Below are 26,216 nucleotides of genomic sequence, written 5' to 3' on the forward strand. Positions count from 1 at the left end.
GGAATTCCCCTTTCTACACTGTTTTATGGTGGACATTTTGTATTAGTTTGTGTATTTAAATGTAGAGTATTTGTGTTTCAGTACAATTTGACGGAATTTTGTTGCTGCTTGTACTATTTTTACATCACTACTTTTACATGATTAAATTACATTTATATGATTAAATTACTATCGATAAGATTTTGTTCTAATAAAATGTTAAGGGGTATTACACAACTGTCTACAGCCTCGAGCAGAAAGTATTGGAAATTAATTTAGCTAATAACTAATAATAACGTTCACTGGTTCCAGCTCCTCAAATGTGAATATTTGCTGGTTTTCTTGATCTTCTATACCTATGATAGTAAAGTGAATATTTTGGGATTTTATAATAATTTATAATATAAATAACCTATGCCAACTTGGGCCCTGGGAAATGATGATGAGCATCTTTTCCATTTAACATTTTCTGACATTTTACAGACCAAATAAATAATTTGCAGATTAATTGATAATTAACTACAGCTCATTGTAGGCTACAGCAGGTAGTACAAACATTAAATCACTAATGAACAGCTGTAACAAAAAAAGTCAGTCTTGTAGCATTATCTAATGCTGAATGTTTCAGGAAGGAAAAAACAGATACCCCCATTGTACTGAGGATCCCCTGGAACCCTAACAGGGCCTCTGTAGGTCCCAGGACCCTATTTTGGAAACCACCGGCACAGATAAAACAACGCAGAGTTCAGCAAGGCCACGCAGTTTTTTTTTCAATGAGACGGCTGACATCCTACCGCTCCTCCTATGAGTCGGACTCTTAAAATGGTCGGCTTTAGGACCCGGGAGAGCAGGCTGCCACAGAGGCATTGCAGACAGCGCGTTTGGGAGGTGTAGTGGAAGAAAGGCAAAGAAACGGAGTAAATGAGAGCACTTTTGTCCAGATTGTTGAAGGACTTATCAACTTAATATACCGCCGAAACAGCTCACTATAATGAGACGGACACATTGTTGAATTCCTGCCCAGGTAAATGTCCGCGTTTCCTTCGCATGTTTAACTACAAGAGGTCGACAGCTAGACAGGGTAGGTCCCCATTGTACTTACATGGGATGCGGTTATTCTCACCCAAGCTGCCCTGCTAGGCCCCATATCCTTTCTATCGCTAAAAGCAAACCTGAAATGAGCTGCTTTCCTGACTTCACTTCGCCGTAGAAGTTATTTAGTCGTAAAGTCAAGGGCTTATGAACGTCCTGTAGTAAATAATGCGTTGTTATTTTTTTTCTACAAACAACAGCCAGTGTTCTTCAGTTAACCATTCATTTTTTGACAATGACCACTTTTGAGACACAGCCCTCAGGCCAAAATATCTGCAGTCATGATACTTTAAACGGTTCACCTCTACGAGAAAGTTGTTTTCGCTTGTACTTAATGACCCAGGAGGCAAATGAAAACAAATGAGCTCAACAGGAGAGCAGCTCATTCATTGTTATTAACTACCACTGCGTTTGTTTACGTGTTTGAGTGAGGACTTTATGGCCAGGCAATAATTGTACAGTCGTTAGCTTTGCTAGCTTGTTGCTGTTCTGTTGTAACTGTTGCATTCACGTTCAGTGATCCAAAGTAGTACATTTTTATTGTGACTAGATGCCACCTTTTTAGAGGTTTTAAAAATGGGACCCAAGGACTTTTTTAGGTCCACAGTTTGCACACCAGGGGAGTCATAAAGGAAAGGTATAATAGAGTTATATTCTTATTTTTCTTTCCCTGTAATCTGTACAATTGCAAAATGTATGTGAGTAGCTGTTTTGGTGATAGGTTTTACTGTCCTCACTGTTATCAACCCACCTACAATGATAACAGTTATGCATTTATTTACTTAATCATTGTTAACTACAGTCATTTTGTCAAGAAGGTTTATTTTTTGAAGAGTCTGTGATGTGAAGCATACTGATGTGGGAGTCAAAAATGAAAAGGTTTGTCAGCACAAGTTTAATGGACATGCAAGATGCAAAGCTTAAATGTCTCACTTTACTGATGTTACTGTCTGTTTGCCTCCCAGAAGTTACTTGTATAGTCTGGAAAGAGAACATTGTCCCCAGGCATGTTGTACCCGTAACGCTTTTAGTGTCAAAATGTTTTTACTAGTCATGAGACTACATCTGTCCAGTGTGTGTACGCAGGGGGACTTGGCATGTGACTGGAGAAGACGCAACAAGCTGGCGTAATGATGCAGCCAGTGACTACTTGGCTCTCCCTGTTCTATTTAGAAAATACCAGTCACCTCCCACCCAATCCCCTCGCAGCCCCGTTGACGCAAAAGGGCCACCAGTTGCATGCAGAATCTGAGGAATGTTTGAAATTTTGCCCCTGTACACAGGCAAACTTATTGTGCCTGTCACCCTGTCTGCACCACAGGAGTTTAGATGTATTATCATCAAGAAGGGTGCGCTTCTATTGATGGTAGCCCACTGTCAGCGTCACATGACAGTACTCCTCTCAGGCTGGAGTGCTCCCAGTTTCGTGACCCAGACAAACATACTTTTTGCTTCATTCATCCCGTCAGTTACTCACATCAACAGCCAGGTCATTTGATTTGCAACAGACCAAATGTTTCATTCTGCGTGTTATCAACATTTTTTTTTAAGGACAGAATGAGTATGATTGGTATATATTTGAATACATCCAGCTGCGTGATCTATCTATAATTTAGTTCATGTCTTGTCTTGAATGGAAATGAATACATTTTCAACATGAGTCATAAAAGAAGTTGCTGTTCATGTCATCGCAGGATTAAAGCAGCGAGTCTACTTGGCTTTCAAAATTACAGTAGCTGTGGTTTGGTTCTCCGCTACACCTACCCATAATATTCTTATCATTAGTGATGTGTTTTCAGGGAACTTGAAAGAGGAACCTGGCACTGTGTAGTAGATCACACTACTACTGGTTCCATTGTGGCATTTGAACACAAACCAATTTTTGCTTCACGGACTGTTTTCCAGCACTAGGTGAGCATATTCGATGTTCCCATTCTGTTGTTTAATTTTAAATATTTGAGTGTGATGTTCTATCTTTGAGGAATGTAAAACCAGCTGCTGACTCTCTTGTTTACCTAAGCAGCAGCAGAAAATAGAGCAAAAACAGACTTGTATCTATCTATCTATGATGAAGGAAGTAGTGTGGTGATGTCTGCCTGATTTTCTGCTTCCTGCCATAAACACATGGGACTGTCCTCTGTGGCCCAGTGACGGGCTCAGTGTGTGGCATCTTTGCAGCATAAACTGATTTGCATTGAATGGGATGGCCCCTGGTGCTGGAGCCAGAAAGATGAATGATTGAAAGCCGCCCTGACAGCAGGGCAGGCAGGCATGCAGGCGGTGGCCCAGAGGCCTGAGGACCATGTGACCCACTGTCAGGGTACTGGGTTCATTCAGTGGCTGCTGGCTGCTGGCTGCAGCGCTGGCAGCAGCCCAGCTTTTCCACACAGCCCGCAGTAGCAACAGGTCGCTCCCATTAAAACAGCAGCGCTCTGTTGTGGCTCCAGAGCCGGTCTTGTGCATGTGTTGCTCTTTTGGTTGTGGTGTGTGCGCTCAAGTTTGTTTGTGTGATGTATCCCAATGTGTATATAATGTGTGTGTGCCTGTGTCACAGAGTACACACTAAGATGCCAGAGAGATCCAACAGTTTGTGTGATCCCTAGTTTGAATAGCACTCAGTGTGCTTTTTCAAATCCCTCTCCAAGATCCTCCCAACGTCGACTGTGTGACACAAGCACCACAACCCCAGTGCAATAAACAAAAACACTGAGCAAAAATAAACTGTGCTTTCACAAACTCACTTTTGCTCATTGATGGAAGCGAGCAGAATGGCAGTAAAAGGCACGTTGATTGCACATTCACCGAGAGATGTATTTGAGCCTGGGGCTGTACTGATATGACTCAAAGTCTGTCAATAGTCACATCCACTTCCTGTTGTTGTCCCCACCAGTAAGCTGGATGAGGCCACTCAAACAGAGCACTCTTTTGATGGCCTTACTCTGACGGAGCAGCAGCAGACAAATTGATTTCAGTTGATGGTCAGAGATTGCCTGGTGCAATATGTGACATTTGTGTGAACAAGCATGGCAATTGATCATTCTTTTGCTTCTGCCCTGCATTCAAAGCCGTCTTTGTAAAATGAAAAAGTACTGTATGAATCAAAAGGTTAAGTGTTTTAGTTGTGATAGCCGGCAGTTTTTTAGTATGTGCCATTGATGAATAACGGATAAGTCTGTGATGTAATTCAGCCTCATTTGGTTTCTTATCTCTATCCTGTCTTCTATCATACATGGTAAGATTATTGTTTAGCTTGATCTTTTACCCATATTTGTTTTTTTTTGCTTCACTTACTTTGCTGCAGGCTGTTTTTCATACCTGTTTTATGTGTAAATAGATGCCCATGTTGTTAACATCAGCATGGCAGTTTGCCTCGCCAGGAACTAGTAACATTTCCCTATTGCTTCCACCACAGGTCAGGTGTGAATAAAAACAGCATCACCCACAGATGCAGTGCACCTTCACCTCACAACATATTTAGTTTGTTAACCGAACAACCTCAACTTGAGGCCCATTTGGTAGCTGGTCTGGAGCTTTTGATCATATCACATGATCTTCATCAGTCTTCATCATGTGATATGATATTTGAATGTCAACTGTATTGTGTTTTTTAAACAAACATCTGGTTGGATAATGCCACACACAAAGGGCTTTTCTGATTTTTGAGGGCACAATCACTGCAAGACAGCAAATCTATAATGGATTTCACATTTAAGTATTAAGCACAAGGAAATTAAATAGCCTACATCTAGATTACTTTAGTAAGAAAATAATGTAAAGAGTAGATTTCAAGTAGTAGGAGATGTGAAAACATGTTGTGATGTCCATTGGTTCACTGATCTTTTCTCTCTCTCTATATTGTCTGTGGTTGATAACCTTGATGTAGGGCTGGGCAATATGACCATATATATTGTCAAAACGACCTAAATTTTTATATATTTTTCTATATCGTTTCTATCGTGATGTCGGAAAAACCAGCGGCTGAACTGCGTTACAGCAATAAATACACCATTTGGATAACCGTTTATGTTCTGATCCTTGCATGTTATGGTCATTTTGCACTAAAGTTCTTAAAATAGGCTTTACCATGTAATTATTTCATATTGACTATTTATTAAATTACCAGAAACATTCTATATTGTAATATTTATCGTTATCGAGATATGAAATTACTTATATTGGGATAGAAGATTTTGGCTGTATCGCCCAGCCTTACCTTGATGTATCTGATTGTTGTTGGGTTCTCAAGTTTTTTTCTGTGATAATGATTACAAATCATCATAAATAATATAGTGAATTTAATCATCAGTGTCTAATATAATATAAGAAATTGTTATTAATCACCTTCCACGTTCATGCTGAACATCGCTGTGGTAGGCAATAGAGCACCTGAGGGTATGTTCTGTTCAGAACATCCAATTCAGTTTTAGCCAAAAAGCAAATCTACAAGTGGGATAATAATCACTGCCACACCCTCACAATTTCACATCCTACAGTATGTTTAGCACAAACAAAAACATAATACTCATCGAACTGCTTAATGAGAGCCCTTACATTTTGAACTCTGTTGCTACCTGCTTACAGGATAAAAACCCAGCAAAATGAATGAAGTTACAAAAATCATCATGGGCACATATGATTAAATGGGACACAAACACATACTTTTGGCTAAACCATCAGGATAAACAGCCAATGCAACTGCAAAATAAGTCTTAAAATCTTTTATTTAGGCAGCCTGTGTGAGAATTGTTTTAGGAATGGTTGTGTGTGAACAGCATGGAATTTTCCAATAGGGGGGAGGCTTCATTGTGAATGCCAAAAACCACGGCCTTACACAGATATATGAACCTTGCAATGTTGTAGTGTGAAAGGGACTATGTTGGTTTTAGCATTTCCTCCACTAACTGGGCCATAAAACACTAGAATCCTCTCGATTCCACTGCCTCTCCTCTACTATGTTGACCTGAGGGTTAATATTAAGACAAGTGGAAAAAATCTTTCACCCTAATATGGGACTAATTTTTACTTTTCTTTAACTAATAGGTAACCACCATTGAGAAGGAGGCTGTGAACCCCAGGACCTTGTCTCCAGGCTCCTGCACAGAGCTAAGAGAAGGAAACTCCGGAAACAAAGCTGTCTCTCTCCCTGTGGGAAACCTGGATCCTCCACCCTGCCCACCAACATGACCAATGTGGTAATTGTCAAGGAGGGGTGGCTGCATAAAAGAGGTACATGTACAGATAAAGTTTGACCTATAAAGTTGTATTTATTATCAGTTGTAAACAGTTTTATTATTGATTGTTTCAAATCTAACTGCACTTGAACCTTTGCTGTGCTGAAAACCAAAGTGAAATAAGATCATCTCTGTATGCACCTCATTATTTATGTGCTCTTGTTTCTTTTGTGTATTTTTTACAATTCAATTAAGATGTATAGTTATCATCACCTCATGTACTAGAAACCCCAACTGTGCAAACTTTCTGGTTAACCAAGTTGGCAAAGAACACATACTATGCAAAGGCCCCAAATATGTTAGTTATGCAAATATTTCAAAATCCCCTGATAAATGGAAATGTATTTAAACTGCAAAACAAGTAGTGGGTTTCATGGAATACATGCATATGGCAGTTTTCATATACTCAAACTACTTTGTGTTTTGAGGGCATAAATGGTGTACACTAAAATTATATTTTTACTCCAATGGTTCAAATATTTCACAAATCCACATTACCTTCATTCCTGAAGTACTTTAGCAAGAGTTTACTGTAGTACACTATTGACAGATTTGTTTTCTAAATACTGCAGAAAGGGCTGAACTGAATGACATATGTGCAAGGTGATTGATTACCGGGTAACTGTATTTAAACAGGCTGTACGCCAGATCTAATGTAAAGAGCCATCCAATTGCAGAGTCCCTAGTGGGCCCCATTTAGGCGCTCTGACAGTGCTGTGTGGCGTGGCATGGCTCTGTGTCGGGCGCGAGTCCTGTTGTTTAGACGAAGAGGCATTCCTCACATACCTGCTGGCTTTGAGCAGCTTTATGTGTGCATACTAACTCTGCCTTCAAAATGTGGCTGCCTCACGGAGCCCACTCCACCACCACCAGGGGCAAAATAGGATAAGGAACTTCTCTAAAACCACTGAAGGCTGCCAGGCCTAGTGTCAAGCAACCAAGCTTTTACTGGAACAGGGGAAACCAAGACTCTGACTCAGGGGATAAGGTGATGGGAGCAGGTCACCAGGAGAGTTCCTGGGACTCTTGGGGGGAACAGTGTGCTGCTGTGGTGTGTTAGCCCACGCTCCCCCTCCTCAAGGCTTGGGCTAAGAGCATAACAGACTGCTGTTTTAGGAAAGGGTCAGCCTGGTTTGGCTCAGTTGGTCTCAGGCAGACACACCCTGGTCCTTCCAGTGAGTGAAAGAATAAAATGTTGGGTGCTAATAGTGTTTAATTTGCAGAAGCTCTGTTGAGTATAGCAAAGTTAGGGAGTAGTTGACAAAAAATAGTTTTATCTTAGCCCCAATCTTGAATTTATTTCCTACAGCTCTTCGTCGAAATCTATAAAGCAAAACTCTTGTAATTGATTAGCTTTTTCTAGATCTTGTGTCTCTCTTTAGGGGAAAAAAACGACAACAGGAACGTCCTTTCTTGAGAAAGGAACATGTAAAATTACATTAGTTAGTCATGACAGTCAAAGGTTTGGGCTTCAGTGTCATTTATTCTATAAATTTGTAAACTGTTATTTCCTGGTGCTTGTTCCTTTCTCTGTATATTATTTGTGCCACAAAACAGCCCAGGTCAATTTTTCCACACCTTCAGCAGTGCTGATAAGAATGGACTATTCTGATTGAGAGCCAGTGTAAAACATAACTTTAAAAGTAGTCAAATAGTGACAGGTAGAAAAACAGTCAGGTCGTCACACACACAGAGTTGTAGCAGTGACACCCTGCTAGTTGTTGCACACATGCACACACTAAACAAACAACCCTTCAGGAATAGTGAGTTGGCATGCTGTCGCAGCCCAGCAGCTGTGCCCTGTGAAATGTCACCCAGAGCCTCTGTGTTTTGATTGGAGGGCGTCCACCTGCCTCCTTGACAGGAAGGCTTTTAGTGTCGCGTCACTGTCATGCAGTCTTTGCCCCAGAGCCACTGCACAGAAGGTGAACCTGCAGTAGCCCTGTCTTGCTGTCCATCACCTTCAGCCAGGCAACCCCCACTCAACCACTATCATCCCATGTTGCACCTTGAGTGGAGTTTTTTTGTGTGGTGGCGCCACCCAAGTGACTCACATCTCCATGTGGGCGTAATAATAAATGGCTTATACCGCTTCCAAGTGTGTTCAGCATGCTCATTACTCCCATGTGTGCACTCAAAACACCAATTTAATGTTTTACAAAAGATAGCCCTCCATATTTCTATCAACATTTTGTGTGGGTTCCATGGACACGGCCTAGTAACAAACGACATTCGTATTGGACATAACAAAAGCAGGTACAGTTAAAGTGTGGCCTTTTCCTCCAGTAATGCCCAATTAATGGTGCTACATAATGAATGGATTTCATGGTGGGCCAGTCACATGCACAGAGCACAGCAGCTCTGGCATGTCAGCTGAACACATCAATGTCACTGACTCTCGCTCCTTGATTCCTGTCTGATTAGTCATGTTCAGCATGCATGTGTAAACTGTTTGGAGGCTCCTGAATGAAAGTAGAGCAAGCATTGTGCCTTAGTAGCCTGTAAACCCCAAGGGGGTAAGCCTCGCTCCACAATGTGTAGCTCCTATGGCGCCATTTTGATGCTAACAAGCACTCACCTGCCGTTAGCATTCCATTGACTGCCATTCATTTTGACGTCACTTTGACAGCGAATAACTTTACATCTGAAGCGTTTAAATACTTCATTTGTCCATTGTTTATATCTAAAGAAACACGACAATGTATAAAAGGCTCCATTACCTTGTATCTCACGTTATGGCTCTGTAGCAGACGTTTTTGTAAAAATAGGCTAATGATTGTGTCATAACCGCGACTTACTGTCGCATAGTAGAGGAATTACCATATAGTACAGGAGAAGCTTGCAGGCAGTTTCGACTTACATTAGCTATTTAAGTTTAATTACTAATGTTAACTAGCATTTTAGTTGGCAATAATTAGCCTGTGCCTATGTTATCTTCTTACGTATACCTACGCTCTCCGTCTCTGCAAGATTGGGAATGATTGAGATTTCTCTTTGCACAGCTACCAGAAGACTTACAACTTTCAGACAAGTTGCTCACGTCACATCTACATCTTCAAGCTCAGTTGGAGGCTGTGCAGTAACGCTCAGCCCTCACCCTAAAAGTGCTTCTAATATCCTTCACTGGTCTCTGTCCAGAGCAACGGGATCTGTTGGTCAATTCCTTTAACTATCTATGGTAAACCCCCCAGTAGAGTTAATCTGTCATTATAGCTGCAAATTCTCAGCCTTGGAGTGCTCTGTACATTTGTTCCAGACAGGCTGCACTCAATGGAATGATCTCATTCTGAAGGGCACACCTTCATACTTTCTCCTTAAGCCTTGTGCTGCAGTAATGTGTCTGGATTGTCGACCCTGCCTGGGATGTGTTGGTGTGTGACTGTTATCTTGGATGTCTGTTATAGAAGGACAGTTTTGGAATGCAAGACAAAGCAGCCGAGTAGGACGGGAGTAGTGTGTACGTACGTCTGGACATGGCTATGCAAATGTGTGAGTGAATGGACAGTGTGAAGCATATTTATTCAGAAGTTACACTGCCAGCAGGACATTACCCAGTGCCCTTATGCACAGACCACATCGCAAGTACAGGCTTGCAAAAACACTGTAACTTTGTTGTTACTATCATAACCAGTTGTTATGCGTCCCCAAATGGTACTTCCCTTTTAGATCTTTCACAGAGTGCACCCACACACTTTGAATGTGCCTACGGCCTCTAGTGGCCACAGAGACCGAGCAGCATGTTATTTCTTATTGCAAGTGTGTTTTTTTTTTCCAAAATTTCCATCAAAGCCAGATCATCATCAGACATCAAAGAGGCAGATTGTGGGTTCCCTAGTTTCCAGGGAAGTGCTGCGGCCAAGAACCCAGTGAAGCTCAACAGAACAGCGCTCGCTTGTCCTCCCCTCTTCCATGGCCCTTGTTTGTTTGACTCATTTGCTCCCTGACAAGTATAAAGAGCTGGCCCCTTCGTTAGGCTAACGAAGGCCGCAACAACTGTTGGATTTGGGTAGCTCTCTCAGCTGGCTCGAGAGAAAGAGAGAGATTTGTGATGTTCCCAGAACATTGCTCAGTGACCTAGGTGGCCTCAGGAGGAGTGGATGGATGTTGTGTGTGACATGCCACAGAGACCCTCTCGCAGTTTGGTTTGGAGCTCATGATTGGCTCCTTTGCTGGTCGTGCGGCTGAAGGACACCCATGAGCTGCTCCCCCAAGCGAGACCTTGTTGGTGGTCCAGGAAAGTGCATGAGACACAAAGTGAGAATGAGAGAGAGGGGGAAGAGAGGAGAAAAGCATGCATGGGTTTTGTGAAACACCAGACACAGTAGTCAGTGTAGATGAAACATTTTTTTTCATCTTTTGAATATCTGTGCCTTGTGCATCTGGTGAACAGGCGTCCAGTAATTCAGCCAACATTTTCTCACATTTGTTTTAGTTTTCCCTCTGTATTAGTGATCTCAGCAAGGGAATGTGGTGTTTCCTGCACAGTTAAATGCTCTTCAAAGAAGCAGGCCCACCTGATTTAAGAATGTCTCATGATGCTGCAATGCTGACTGTCTCAGGACTTTGACTGGCTGCCAGCTCTGCTGCTGGGTTCGCCCAGGCTCCTACACATCCCCTCATTATGGCTGTCATGGGCCACACACTGCTGCAGCAACACACACGCAAACCCACACATTACGTACTGCAGAACTAGAGCAAAACCTCATCCAATTTGCAAATATCTTCACCTATATTGTGAGGCTTTTACACATAAACAAGTCTCGAATGACGAGATTTTTTTAAGTTGGTCACAAAATGTTTATCTTGAATCTTGTGGATAATATGTCACGTTAAGGAAGTTACTTTAATCAGAAACAAAGTTATGCAGTGCTTTACTACTTAATTGTTGTAATGTGATCGCATTATGTATAAAGTTATATGCATAATTAAACCTATTGTGTATCTCCATGTTGTTGTTGTTAAGTACAAATTAAAGAGACTTTTGTCTGCTGCACATTTTTTAACTGATAGATGGGCACTAAACATTAAATAACAGTACATTAAATAACTGTAACAAATATAACTTATGAGACATGTTAAAGATGTAATAGTTTTTCTTCAAAATTAGGAGCTGGAAGGTCAGCGCCTGAGTTTCCAGACAATATTAATTATAACCAGTGAACAATCTTAAAGGGCAATGTGTGTGTGGAAAACAAACCATAGAAGCTAAGTGAGAGATACAGTAAAAGGGATTTTTGTAGAAGGAAAAAACTGAGTAAACTGGGGGATATCATTCTGTGATGATGGGTCATTTAGTGGTTTGACTGAAACTAATAGATGTAGCATGTTTTACTCTTCATAAACTTCTTGTGATTAACTTACAGTAACAACAGATAACTCCAACTTTGGTGATTAAATACTCAGACACTACCTAGTTGATCATCAGCAGTAGCAGTAGCAGTGCCAGGCAGATTTGGGAATGGAGCCCCTGTAGGCAGCGTCCAGCAGCAGAGGGTGTCACACCAGGAAGCCAGCGCTCTGGCCGGGTATCTGGCCGTCAGCGCGGACCCCCTGCTCTGGGTAATGGGAAGCAGTCTTCCTGCTAAATGTGGTGGAGAGAAGTAAATTACTGGGGTGCAGCTGTCTGCAGACAGGCTGGCATGGTGGGGGGAGCAGGAGGCTGAGGGAGGTGGCACCTCCACCGCTTGCCTCCTCTCACGGCAAGCCCGCTGTGTGCTTACTTTGCTGTGCAGAGTCCGCCTGCTCGCCACAACTGTGGTGCTCAGCAGCACACTCCATCTCAGTTACTCTCTTCCCCTTTTTGTCTTTGTTGTTTCCACGCTTTCCTCTAAACTGTCCTTCCTCTTGTTCTCTTCCTTTCTTACTCCCACATTCTTCCTCTTCTCCTTGTCTCTTTTAACTCACTTCTTTTCTCTCTGCCTCTGTCTGCCCCCACAAGCTCACCCCATCTTGGTCCTCCCCCTCTTCCAGCGCACACTGCTCACCCACAGCCCCACCATCCTGTTGCTAGGATAATGACCCTGCTGACAACTCAGACCCATGGCGGAAGCGGCTATGGACCAGCGAAAAGCTCCCAGTCTCCGGCATCAATCACATAACTGGCACCTATCTCCAGTTTAGGGAGGGCAGGGGAGACAGAGAAATGAAGGGGATGCTCAGCTGTCTGCAGACTGAGTTGACCGTATGCTCAGATATGTCCACATATCCTCCACATCAGCTTTATTGTGTTGCTCAGAACATATTTCACAAGTTATTCAGATGCCATACAGAAAAGTTGGTCATACTTTTAGAAGGAAGTTTGTCTTGACAATTTTCCTCAGCTGGAGACTGCCTATCTCCAGGAAAAATGGATCCTCTGGATTAACTCCATGGTTGTTTGGGGGTGTTTGATCTTACACTGGTCATTGAGAGTTCATTGGCACTAATTTGCTCTAAATAATGTGTGTTTATTTGTTTGCCATGCAGTAACCCAGTTAACTAATCCATGGACTGCTTGTTTACCCAGGGAGAGGGGGCAAATCTCAGCCCCAGTGTGGCAGGGGGGAACTTCCCACAGTGTCTCTATGGTAATCAGCAGGTGTCACTCACCATGGAGAAGAAGTGAGGGCTTTCTTATGAGCGTGAGAAAGAGAGGCTGCCTCCATTGCTCCCCCCCCACCCCGTGCTTTTTTCCCTGTTGGGTTAGCAGCGGCAACCACAGTGACAGAGAGAAAGAGAGAGGGATAAGGGGACGAGACAGAGAGGGCTACATTGGAGGCCAGGGTGGCCCTTCCCTGCAACCTGTTGATGCTGTTGCCAAAGCCCTGGCAATGCAGTCCCCCATCCAGCTGCATGGGAGAGAGAGAGAGGGGCCAACAAAAGAGGTTTTGAGAGGAGGGGGATGTCAGGAAGACATAAAGAGAAAGCAGTGGGGGGGATGTAGGAGCCCAAACTCCTGGACACTTTAGGATGCCATGTGAGCCTTGTGCTACCTTATATGGTCACAGCGAAAGGGGCAAATGGTTATATCGGTGTCCGGGCAGCACGAGAAGCCCAGTCCAGAGCTCTGTGGCTCAGAGCATTGGATGGTGTGGGGTGGAGTTTGTGGTTGCTGGGGCTCAGTGGTGACCCCTGCATCAGGGAGCCCCCTCTCCTCTGGAGCGGGCGGCCCATGGCTCATTGAGATGCAGGGCACAGGGTGGCAGGCCGCAGCTGCAGCCTACAGGCAGAACCCGGCAGAAAAGGGCTGAAGGGATGGGGGGGGGCAGAGGAAAAACCAACAAAAGGCGCAGCCCACTCCCCCCTCCTCCCTCGCTTTGGAGTTCTAATTCCCTAATCCTCAACCTCCGCCTACCCCCCGTTCTCATCCGATTCTCACCACTCAAACACATACACATGCACAGTTCATGCAGTTACCACTGGCTCCCTTCCTCCCATCCCCAAGCCATGAATGGCCAGACGGGGACAAAACCCAACAGCAGCCCTCTCAGGAAGTCCAACCACTGGGTACAGGCACTGAGAGGCGCATTTTGTCTGACCCTCTCTCTTGGTTCCTCTCTGTGTGTGTGTGTGTGTGTGTGTGTGTGTGTGTGTGTGTGCTTACACTCAACCACATTAGAGAGGCTTGTGTGTGTATAGTTTATCTAGTGCCAGATGACTAAGGTGGGCCTCTGTCATTGTGTTTACATGCACAGTAGGGCTATGGTCTTACCCCAGTTAAGCGAACAACCAGGTTATGCTAGTTCTCCCTGTATACATGAGCCGGGAAGAATGACGGGAGTTTGTGTTGTTGCTGTTGTTTTTGGCGTCGTTGCTTCCAACTGCGCTCTTCTACTTCCGGGTCAAAAACCACTGCAGTGGAGTTAGGAGGGGCAGTTATAACCTATGGAGCATACGCAGACGTGTAACCCAATCTTACCCCGGTTAATGTGTACACATGTACGAATACCCCGGTTACCAAAGGAGTTATCTAGGTCTGTTAACCAGGGTATGAGAACTCAGATTTTAGCTGGAGTGAGGTGTTTACATGGCGTTTGAGAAACCGGGGTAATGCCTTAACCCGAATATAATCCTGTTTCAAACATGTTAACGAACTGTTTAAATTATTGTTCTTGAAATGTTATTAAAATCATACAAACTAGATAGAACAGGGGAGAGAAAGGGATGACGTGCGAAAGAGCTGTTAGTTTGGACACATTGTTAAGACACTGGCCTCTCCTTTTGGCGGCAGCACGATGAATGCTGCACGATGTCTCTTATTAAAAGCCAACAAGCCACTGCAGCTGGGACCTCAACATTCCTGTCGTTGTCACATAGAGACGGACAGTACAGGATGCTCCTCGGAAACAGCCACTAACCTCTGTCGCTCTCTCTCTCCCCCTTCTGTCTAAAACTTTCCACTTTTTTCTTTTTCTTTTTATTTATTGACACCTCAATGAGCCTGCCTGGCCAGCCCTTACTGTTAAGGCCTCATAAGCCAAGTTGTCTTGCAAATGGCTTCAGACCCGAAAGAAAACGTGAATGTACATTTTCAATCACAGTGGGTCTGTTTTTCGTGCGAGTCCTTGAGTACTCAGGTTAAACCTTTTTAGATTTGTAAAGTTGCACACAGTCAGCATCTGGAATACAATGATTTACTTTGATTCACTTTTAAAATATGTTTAAGAGCTGTCCGTACGTGCGTGCGCGGCAGGCTGGAGCTGTCCACACACAGGGCCATGCAGCAGTTGGCAAATAAAGATGAATTCTGTTGTATTTGGCAGCGGTTCTCCGTTCATTATTTTCCACTTTGCCCAGCGCGCATCCCAGACCTCAGCAGCTGCTTGTCATGTAAAGACACTCTATCAGGCCCTGACAGCTCCTCCCATGCACACAGTACGCATGGCTCATACACACTTCACTTGAGCTCACACCCCCACTCACAGTCCTACATATGTGGGGAACATATGTAGTGATCTGTCTCACTACCACTCCGCTCAGCACAACTCTTTGCACACTGCGTAGCTTTCTCATCCCCTCTAGTTCCCTCATCTCTCATCTGGTGTCAACTCCTTCCCCTAATTTGGTTGAGTTCAGCCCCATGTCTGCTGTCACTGCACTTGACTTTTATTAGAAAATCTTTGATTCTGGGATGCAGATCTTTCATGGATTTCCTCATAGCAAAGTGTGTCTGTTTGTCTCGGTAGTTAGAGTAGGACCTGACACTTGAAGAAGGTTTTAACTTATCTATGTTGTGGTCAGTCTGTCTGTCGGCCAGTTTCCTGTTTTGGAGAAAATTTTGACTTCAAAGGGGTTTAGTTTACATCAGTGATGAAGAACCAACTTAAAAGCAAAAGGCTCTCCTGTGTTGTTAAGAGGCCCATTGTCTTTTGTCAGCAGTCTGTACTGTTTCTCACTGTACACAGGATGTATTTACTCTGTAAAGCATTAAAGTCAAGTCATAAAATATTAAAAGTAGGGCTAATATTTAGTTAGTAGTATAGTGTTTTCTTGATTAATTTGCTGGTCTATATTACATGTATAATATGCTGTTTCCACACTTACTCTCATAATGGCTGTCAGTTTCACTTTCTCGTCATGTCTGTGTTTAAGAAAGGCCACAATGTGGAAAGTAGAACTGAATAAAAGTAGAAGGGGAAATGGGTGTAAATAGGAAGCTGACAAGGGTCATCTTTGTTGTTTATGCTCTGAGCGCAGACTGTTTGCGGGGGGTTGCGCTGCAGAGTGGTGGAGACACACACACACACACACACAGACACACAGACAACCGGATATAGCTGCTTCCACTGTTCATGTCATGTGACGAGGTTTGTGGTCACAGACGAGGAAGTTGTAGTGTCCTCCTGTCTAGAAAGAGCATGTAATACTAGTTAAGGATGTCCATTGCAGATGTGAAGTTACTTCATTTCTTGGTGCCCCATCTCTGTGACAGTCAAAGATGTGTCAGTTTAGAAAAAGATGACAAAAGCCTCACACAAACAATGCTGTTTTTTGTTTTGTTTTTTACATCCACCTGTGAAAGTTGTGATTTAAGTTTTTACACTTACAGTATTACATTAGCTGTTTCATTAATCGCAGAAAGGGTTTAGACTCAAGTGTCACATTCCTTCATAAGCTTGTTTACCTCTTTGTGTGTTTTCTGTGGCCTCGCACTAGTGACCATGTAGACTTGTCATGATGTCCTTAATATCGCAGTTACATAATTCAAGAAAGTCAGTTGTTTACAGTCTAGTGACTGAGAATTGTGAGCTGACATTGTCATCTTCCCGACATCCATGTGACCAAGACCACCTCAGTGTGGGAGAATGTATTGCTGACACACACCATGCCATGTGCTGCTGCATCACGTACGACCACCCATGCTACTTCTGGTGGGTGATGTGCGTCAGTGGAGCTGGTAGGGAAAGCTCAGAGCCATCCAAACTGGATATTGTTGTAATCTGTTAACACACAAATACCTTTCACTGCTTACAGGTCAGTGTACACAGACAAGTGTATTTACACACAAGCACATGCATGCGTACACAAACACCTGTCTCTGCCCGTCAGGATCTGAATGCTATAATGTATGAAATGTCTTCACTCAGTCTGAAAGTGATTTGCTGCATTTGTGCTGCCAAACCCAAAGTTCAAAACTTAAAGTTGAGTCTAATATTCTATATTGGCATTTCTTTAAAGGTGCAGTAGGTAAGACTTATAAAACTAACTTTCTGTCATATTTGCTGAAACTGACCCTATGTTCGAGTAGAACTACATGAAGCAGGTAATTAAAAAAAATCTGGCTCCTCTGGCACCACCTAAAGCCTGTAGTGTGATTTGCAAAAAGTGATTTGCAGATGCACCAATCAGAGACAGGGGGGGTGTCTAACTGCGTGTCAGTCACTGCTCATGCACACGCATTCATTCTCCCTTGTGGGGGGGGGGGGGGGGGGCTTAGGGGACCGTTTTGGGCTTTAGCGGAAATGGGGGAGGGACTGAGAAGTTGTTGATGTTCAAATTTTTTGGCTAAGTCCTGGATCTTCGCAATCCTACCTATGGCACCTAGCCTTACAAGCCAGACCCACATCAAGATGTTGGGTCTTGGAACTCACCATTGGCAGGGCTCAATCCGAGGGGCGGGATAAATGGTTGTCTTTCAAATTCCCTCTGTACTCATAGCCAACCAGAGCAACGCTAGTTGATAGATTAAACTTTTGCTGTATCCGGTCGGCAAAACTCCAAACACATCCTCCTTTTTTAAGAATGACTTCAATGCCGTTCTTTGTTCTTTTCTCAAAGAAAAGCTTAACTCCAAGTCTTCCAGAGTCGCGGCCAAAGCCGATTCGAAAGACCGCTGTTCACCAGGAGCAGCCATCTTCTGTTTTCAAGTAGCAGGGAAGTCACGCGAAACCGTCGCAACTTTGCCGTCCTTATCTTAAGCCCGCCCACCGACTCTATACACGATGTGATTGGCCTGACCAGAATTTGGTTTTTCCAGCCCGCAAGCCAACGGAGAGTTGCTAGACTGACGCTATTACATACAAATTACATTTGCTGCCACTAGGGTGCGTCTAGATTTCTAGGCTATACGGCACCTTTTAAACCAATCAAAATCGTCATGGGCGGCGCTAACCGCTGCACGGAGCCCCGTGCCGCTGGAAAATAGCCTCGGGAAGGAACTTGTTTTGGTGGAACCTGTGTACGTAAGTACACGTTTCGATTTACCCTGCAGAGATCTGAGGAGCAGTTAACCATAGTCATCATAAATCCACCGGAGTTTAGAATTCCAACACACCAACACAAAGGAAGCGTTAGGTAAAAGATATCCGGTCGAAAAAATTACATATGGTGGGGCTGGGGCCCAGCTGAGGAAAACAAGGGTCGGTACGGCTCATGAGACTTTCTGGCCGCTGTGTGAAAGATTTAGGCAACTTACGTTTGGATTGAACAGGCTCTTGGGGTAACTTGCATCTGATACTTGTATGGCTACATGTACTCCGAAATGGCACCTCTTCTGTGCTTTGATTATTTAGATTTTATGCTGAGGTATGGAAGTCTAGTTCTCTTGAAGGCCTGTGATAAATAATGCTAGGCATGTGGATTCTCTGGAGACCAGCGTGAAAGGTGGGTGACTGATGTGGAAGTTGATTGGTGAGGCTTGTAGTTTAAAACAAATGACTCATCACGGTAATTGGGTTACATTGAAACAGTCATGAGGGAAATCCACCAAACGGATCCCTGCCGTTGTGTATTTTAATTAGGACAGCTAGTACAAGTGGCTTTGTTGGAAGGTGGCAAGATTGGCAATCTAAAGTTGAGCTAATTTCTAGATGAGCTATGTTTGGTGTGAAAACACTTACACTGCAGAAAACCAGATGAAAAATCTCCTGTGCCATGATGAAAAATGTAATAACATATTGGACATCTGCTGTGGATTGAAGACTAAAGTACAGTATATTGTGCTCTGGGGCAGATGTTTCCTCTACTGTGGTGATTGGTGCCACCACCACCACAGTTGTAGTAAATCAGGTGTTTTTACACTTGAATGTTTGCTCTGGGGTTGAGGGCTTGATGCTCTGCTGGAACGTGATGTACAGACAGCCTGCTTTACAAGGCTTCATCCTGCTGTTTGCAGTCAACTAGAATGACTGTGCTTTTCTAAAGTGTCCTTTTCCTTTTTTCCTCACCTTTTTATGTTGACAGAGTAAAGCCATATGGGAAGTGTCATATTCAAGTTTGCTGCTCATGTCATCACTTTCCTAAAATAAAGTTTAAAAAAAAAAAATAGCAGGAAGAGGAAGTTCATACTTTTGAGATGTCAAAAGGGACATATCTCGAAAAGTGACATTTAGCCAGTGTTGTAAATTCTTGTCCTCTCCTTATATATTTTTTAAGGACGCACACTAAGCAGAGGAGACATTACTAGCAGCAGTTTGGTCTGTACTGTCTCAGACATGATCTGTTATCAGTTTCATTAGTCAAAAGTGTTTGTTTGAAGGAGGGTAACAGAAGCTCATATTGACAGATCTCCTACCTCTCCCTACAGACACACACATCCTCTCTCTCTCTCTCTCTCTCTCTCTCTCTCTCTCTCTCTCTCTCTCTCTCTCTCTCTCGCACACACACCACACTTCTGTGTTAGAGGAAATGGGGCAATTAAGGACAGCTTGCTACAGCTCTGCATGGGGTTAATATGTAGCTCCGTAATTAAAAATAAATTACACTTTTCCTGTATAAATATTCAAGTCCCTCTCGACTGTGTGCCACTGCCTTGTTATGGTATGTAAGCTATTTTTTCCCCCCGTCTGCACAACATCTGGCGCGACATTTCCTGAAGCATCACCGGAATAAATTGAGTTTTGTCTGCCTACGAGAGATTCATTTGTGTGATGCTAGTGTGTCTAAGCGAATGGGATGCACACGCATGGCTTGAGGTTATGGGTGTTGTCCAGAAAATTGGAATTGTGGAAAGTTTTTTTAATTTATTTGAAAATCGAATTGAGGCTTTGGCAAACATGATGCTGGTGTTACAAAATGATTGATAGGAAAGAGACAGAACAGTGGTTGTGATTTATAAAATAAATGAATAAATAAAATGATAGATGCCAAGTGTAAATGCAAAGGGGAACTCCACTGATTTTATGTCTTTTTACAGGTTTTAAGGAGCATTTGTAAAGCTTACACAGTTGTGTAAACCCTTTTGTGATTCCAGTCAGATATAGCTGCACAAAATTGCCTCAACTGATGTAAACTGAGGCAACGTTGGTTGGGGCTGAAGGCTACAAGTTTGAAAATCTGCCTCCACCAGGTAGTGACACCTAATAGTGTGTGCGGATGGCACAGCGTCATTCAAAAACCTCTTCTCATCTGGAGCATATGTCGCATCACATCAAGGTTAGTTAGCTTAACTGTCCGCAGACGGATCTTACCTAGCTTCTGTCACCGGGCGCTAGCTAACTTTGCGATTCTGCTTCTCCGGTCACACCATATCGGACACAGTGTTTTTGTTTTTTTTTATCTCGGCTTCTCTCCACGGTTGCTCGACTGTCGCCGAGAGTTAGCATCCCAGCTAATCTCTAGGCTGTTCAGTTAGCATACCAGCTAGCTGCTCCGCTCCTGCCTGCACTCCAGCTCGCTTGGGATGGAGACCAAAACTCCACACGCCAGGGGTTACTGAGACTCTGGGGCCCACATCTGTCGCTGTGGAAAAAAAATCTAGTAAAAATCTTGTAAGATCCCTACTAGGTCTGTTCAAGCAGTGTTGGAGTCCTAGCTGGAACAGGGTGACTCTCCTGCAGGTTGCTGGACACTAGATTGGTGCAGACAGACATGCGTTTACCAGCCAATCAGGATTGGCCTAATGAGAGAAGACAGCAGAGAGTGCTTGTGAGGGTCACAGTGAGGCTTGCTCCCATAGTGAGACATCTCAATCATATTACTCAAAGAACTGGGGTTATGAATATAACCTTAAGTTTTGACAAGGAAGAAGATTGTGTGACATAAAAACGCCCATCTCTAGTTCTGCTGCATTGATTAAGATAATAGTACTCTTTTAAGTATACAGGATAAGTTAGTTTTTTGTATAAAGTAGACAGACAGACCTTTTTTTTAGCTTGCCAGTTCAAAGAAATGGTAGGAGGATAGAAAAGTTTTTGGACAGTTTGAATGTTCCCTAAGAGTCTACATTGCAAGTGACCGCTGGAAAGGAGGCAGACGGGACAGGGGAAAGGGTCCCGACTCCTACTAAAGCCACCATTTGTCCTGCAGCTGACCTACACTAAAAGAAAGATGGTGACAAGGTGGTCATTTTAAGGTGCACTAGTGAACAGCATAGCAATTAGATTGCAGGAAAGGGGTTGGACCTCTGGGAATTAAAACCGAAAGAGAAAGAACACTGTTTTGTCAATAATCATGAAACTACAGTGTAAACAAAATGGTTGTGCATTGGTCAGCATTCTGAGAATGTGAAAGTATGTGACGTTCCTTTGGTTTGTAGGTGAGCAGAAACCCTCTGAAAATATCTATTACTTTGTCACAAGTTGTTTTTTATCTTGTCTCATATAACTCAGCAGTCATTTTAATCTCTTTCTCATATCAGGAGAATACATCAAGACCTGGAGGCCGAGGTATTTTCTTCTGAAGAGTGATGGTACATTCATTGGCTACAAAGAGCGACCGCAAGATGTTGACCAGCTGGAAACCCCCTTAAATAACTTCTCTGTCGCACGTGAGTATCTGCTTGAGAGAAACCACTGCATTTTTTCCCCTGTTTCTTGGCAGCTTGTTTTACCCTTTTTTGTTTGCTGCTTTCTTGTTTTTACTTGCATTGTAACAAATATGTTCACATACTTGTTTTGGTTTTACATGTATCTGGCTTATCCTCTCTGAAAAGTAATTATTAACAGGAAAAAAAGCATGCCCAGGTGCCTGAGAGGTAAAGGTACGAAAGCGAGTCCTCTAATACTCTAATATTATAATCAAGTATCCCTTTATTGTATGTCACTGTAAATGATTGTGAATAGAGGCAAATTGGCTCTAGTATCATCTCAATGGCTTCACTGCAAGTTTCTTTCAATGGGGGCACTGCTCCAGGGCAAAGCAAGCTCTGCCACTGAACATGCATGCAAGATGTCTTGCTCCTGACATTAATACATCGGATGCCATTCCTTTACTCTCTGTGTGTCTACGCCAAACTCAGTTTTAATACTGTGACAGAAAATAACAACAACAAGAAATGCCAAGAGCAGCCAGCCCACTCCATCTCAAATCAGTGAAAGTTGTTGTGATAAGCTGTGCAGATGACTGAACACAGCAGTTAGACAAAATACTGTTTGTTTAACTAAATGTTTCCTCTCCGACACTCTTGACTTATCGTGGGTATTAGCTGCCTGATTTCAAGTATTTATCTGTGCGCTGCTCTGAGGCTCTGTCTCCATCAGCGGTGGCTTTGGTTTTTGTCACCACTGCGACCCCACCACAGAGGACACATGGTGCATTGCTGCTGACGGGGCTGCTGCAGCTGGATTGCATATTCAGCCTGATGGAACCATGTTGGATCTCAGTGGTGGTCCACTTCCCTGTCCTCCATCTATCAGACAGAGGCCATTTTGTGTCACATTCTGACATATTTGCTGACATGTTTCATTTGGGAACAGATGTTAATGTGAAGGAGGTGCAGATGGAAATCTCTGCTTTCTAAATTCAGTTATTAGACTGTTGTGAGTAATTGTTTTGCAAACTGCTTACAAGACAATTGTTTGCTGCAAAAGTGTGAGAATTTAGTGATACGGAGGAAAAGGGTGTGATGATTTGCTTTTTAATAAATCCTTAAAGAAATAAGTCAAACTTGTACACGCCAAACATTTTCAGTGTGCACTTCTATTTTGCTGTTTTACATCACTCATTGAAGTGTTGGTCTGAGAAATCTAGCACTTTAATTATTTTCTGACATTTTTAGATTTCATATTTGGAAAAAACAAGTGTTTAATTGTAGAATTTCAAATGTATAAGTGCTATAATAATTCTAAGGAGTTTTGGGATTTATGTTATACTACACAATATCCAATTATTATCAAAACCTATATTAGCAAATGTTAAGTTTTAAAGCAGCTGACAAGTTAATGATTGGAGTTCTTTTCCTCCACCAAAGTGCACCTGTTCTTTTCCAAATTGGCCGACAGTGTCTGTTAGGGTGGCGATAAAGATAAATGGCTATAACTGTGGGTCTGTCTCTTTCCTCTGCTTCCCCACACACTGGCCCTTCTTGCCATCCCCCTCACCTCCCTCCCTCCCTGGCTGTGGTCAGAGTGCCAGCTGATGAAGACGGAACGGCCCAAGCCCAACACATTTATCATCCGCTGCCTGCAGTGGACCACTGTCATCGAGCGCACCTTCCACGTGGAGACCCCCGAGGAGAGGCAAGCAAGAAGCACACACCTCTCAGTTCACAGAGCAGTAACACACAAATCATTTACATTCCGAGAATTTGCCCCTGTTGCTAGAAAGCAGTTTAACAGCTCTGTCTTTCTAACATGTAGAAGAAGCACCACACACAAACGTACACATTTAATCATTGTTATTGCACTCGCACAAGGTCCACTGGCTATTGGCAGAACTCGTGCTTGAAATTGCCTTCCTGTTGATAAGAAGACAATTACATGATTGGGCTGCGGGGCTTGCATGATTGCAAATGGGCAGATGTAATCTTTCTGCTGCCTGTGCCTCTCTCAGGGAAGAATGGACTAAAGCCATCCAAGCAGTGGCTGAAGGCCTGCAGAAACAAGAGGAGGAGATGATGGACTCCTCTCCAGACCCCATGGACATGGAGGTCTACCTGACCAAACCCAGACAGAAAGTGGTAAGGCCCATTTACACTGCTGTGTATCATCTACTCCCTGCTGTCTTCACATTGACACACCTCAGCATTACCATAGACTTTTAAGTCACCCACCTTCATTCCTCCCCACCCTAAGTATATCCTGGTCTTCCAAGTTGACCATTACTCTGCTCCTGCAGCTCTGCACTTACACTACATTAGCCCACTTTACTTTGCCTCTTCCAAGCTACTTTCTACTTTCTCAACATCAGCCGTGGGTGGCTTAGCACCAGATAGTATGTCCACCAGATTTCACAACCCCCACATGTGTCATGACATAAAGGTCCAAGGCTACTGGATTGGATGTCCCCCACACAACCATTGGGGGGGACATCCAATCCGCGCCGGGGTCAGAGGTTAACTGAGACACAACCACATATAGGCCAAACCATTAGAGGAGTGGAAATTGCATGGTGGGTGAAATAGTGCCTTAAATGCTTCTGTGTTGTTGTCAGCGGGATTGTGTCCCCTGGCTAGTTAGAGCATGAGTTTGTTAATGCTTCTGTTTGTAACCAGACGCCACTTTCTCTCCTCTGGCTCTCCAGACTATGCACGACTTTGAATACCTCAAACTCCTGGGAAAAGGCACTTTTGGCAAAGTTATCCTGGTAAAGGAGAAGGCCACAGGACGCTACTACGCCATGAAGATCCTAAAGAAGGAGGTCATCGTAGCGAAAGTGAGTGGATGCCAATGAGCAAGTAAAGTGGGGAAAAGACACTGGGGGCAGTGGAGCAATGACTGATACCTAAATGGTTAGCCATTGTGAGAGTTGTACAAACACTCTTTGTGGCTTTTTTTTTTCCAGGATGAAGTGGCGCACACACTCACAGAGAACAGAGTCCTCCAGAATTCAAAGCATCCGTTCTTGACAGTAAGGAGCCCCTCCATATACCTAAACCAAACCTTATTTTAACTCGCAGAGATCCTCTTCAATCCAACTCAGCAGCATCCATTCAGAATTTTACCAGGAATGTTTTGAAGAGCTGTTTTTACAAAGCCTGCAGTCGAGCTGGGCCTTTTATAGCAACGCTGGACATTCTTTTTTGTTTTATCAGTTAACTCTTTCTCTGTAAGTCTGAGGTGGGTTGTAGTGAAAGACATTTTGAAGGAGCTTAAGTGGTGGGTGGAGGCAACACATAATGTGATGTACTCAGTACAATGAATGGGACCAATGTTTTCCACAGTTGTTGAAAAGCCTCAACACACTGGATACACTATGCTGTATTTTTTATATTATCTTCTCATTAGACATTTGTTTTTAAAAATGTAACTAAAGGGTCAAAGCTGCAAAGTACATTGTGATGTTTCATGTTACAATCAGCTGTTTAAATGCCAGGTTCCTCTTGAATTAGCTGGAAACATCATCAAGTTCTGCTTTGAGCGTTCTCGCTTCTTTCTGCAGGGACTGAAATACTCCTTCCAGACACATGACCGCTTGTGCTTCGTCATGGAGTATGCAAACGGTGGTGAGGTAAACCATTTTAACCATCACTAAATCTGCACCTTTGGAATACTTTTGAACAGTGTTACTGATCAGATTTTCCCTGGACTAACCAACTTTTTCTTTGTCTGTCCTCTGCTTTCTTACTGTCAATCTCCCCTGTTTCCCCTCAGCTTTTCTTCCATCTGTCAAGGGACCGTGTATTCTCAGAGGAGCGGGCACGGTTCTACGGTGCAGAGATAGTGTCAGCGCTGGACTACCTGCATGCTGAAAGAAACGTGGTCTATCGAGATCTAAAGGTAGGTTTGGAAACATGTCCTCACTTTCTCTCATCTTCGCTGTCAGCCTCTCTTTTGTCTTTCTCTTTTTCCTTTCCCCCCTTCCCTTCATTTCTCCCCTGGCAGGATATAAATAGTTTTTGCCTCTATTGAGAGCAGTGGCAGTGGCCAGGGCTTATTGATCTGCCTCCCCCAGATCAGTCTCCAGACCTCACTGCAGCTGGAGGAAGGCTCGGTCCATACGCTTACTGCAGCTAGACAGAAATAACCACCAGTCTTTTTTGTCTCTTTGAACACATTGCCGCCGCCTCCTGTTACAGTATGAGCACAGTGTTCTCAGTGGGTGATTTTTGTGCACTTTGTGCGTGATTGATGTAATTTGCTGGCAGTACAGCACTATTGGTTAACAAGAAAATGTCAGTCATCCTAAAGGAAAGACGTGGCAAGGTTTTAGCTTCTCCTTTTTTAATATATGCGTTCACAAGCAAAACAAAACTGTTAATACTCCAGAGATGGGATCAGAGAAATGTTTGGGTTTAGGAGGGCTGTGGGGGGTTATCGGTGTTGCAGTGGGCATATGTAGCCCTACTACTTCCAGCTGATAAAACTATACCAGCCAGGTCAGCACTCTCTCCCTCCCTCCTTCCCTCCCTCTCCCTTGGGTTTATGAGGCAGGCTCCCAGCCTGCTAGGGTTCTCCTGAAAATGCCAGGGTAGCAGGATTGGAGGATGTGCTGACTCTGGCCAGGCACTGTTGGCCACGTGTGAGCTACAGCTGCCAGGTGACTTTAACTGAGAGAGAGAGAGAGACAGAGAGGGAGGGAGGACACACTGATATTAAAAGGCCATGCAGCCTTAAGTCA

The 26,216-nt window shown here is 43.5% G+C and overlaps 1 protein-coding gene across 2 annotated transcripts in view; it reads left to right on the top strand.

Moving 5' to 3' along the window:
- The first annotated feature begins 743 nt into the window (after positions 1-743).
- akt1 (v-akt murine thymoma viral oncogene homolog 1) overlaps positions 744-26,216 on the top strand; it is a 36,643-nt gene continuing 11,170 nt past the window's right edge. The window contains exons 1-9 of one of the 2 annotated variants that reach the window (XM_031279116.2): positions 744-1,003; positions 6,112-6,297; positions 21,358-21,486; positions 23,065-23,176; positions 23,490-23,616; positions 24,180-24,311; positions 24,441-24,506; positions 25,038-25,106; positions 25,250-25,375. In XM_031279116.2, coding sequence (XP_031134976.1) covers positions 6,252-6,297; positions 21,358-21,486; positions 23,065-23,176; positions 23,490-23,616; positions 24,180-24,311; positions 24,441-24,506; positions 25,038-25,106; positions 25,250-25,375 — 807 coding nt within the window. In that variant the 5' untranslated portion in view covers positions 744-1,003; positions 6,112-6,251. Of the gene's footprint in view, positions 1,004-1,040; positions 1,061-6,111; positions 6,298-21,357; positions 21,487-23,064; positions 23,177-23,489; positions 23,617-24,179; positions 24,312-24,440; positions 24,507-25,037; positions 25,107-25,249; positions 25,376-26,216 lie in introns of those variants that run through there. The other variant, XM_031279117.2, reaches the window with a different exon arrangement.

The sequence above is a fragment of the Sander lucioperca genome, chromosome 18 (assembly GCF_008315115.2).
Source record: "Sander lucioperca isolate FBNREF2018 chromosome 18, SLUC_FBN_1.2, whole genome shotgun sequence".
Taxonomy (NCBI): domain Eukaryota; kingdom Metazoa; phylum Chordata; class Actinopteri; order Perciformes; family Percidae; genus Sander; species Sander lucioperca.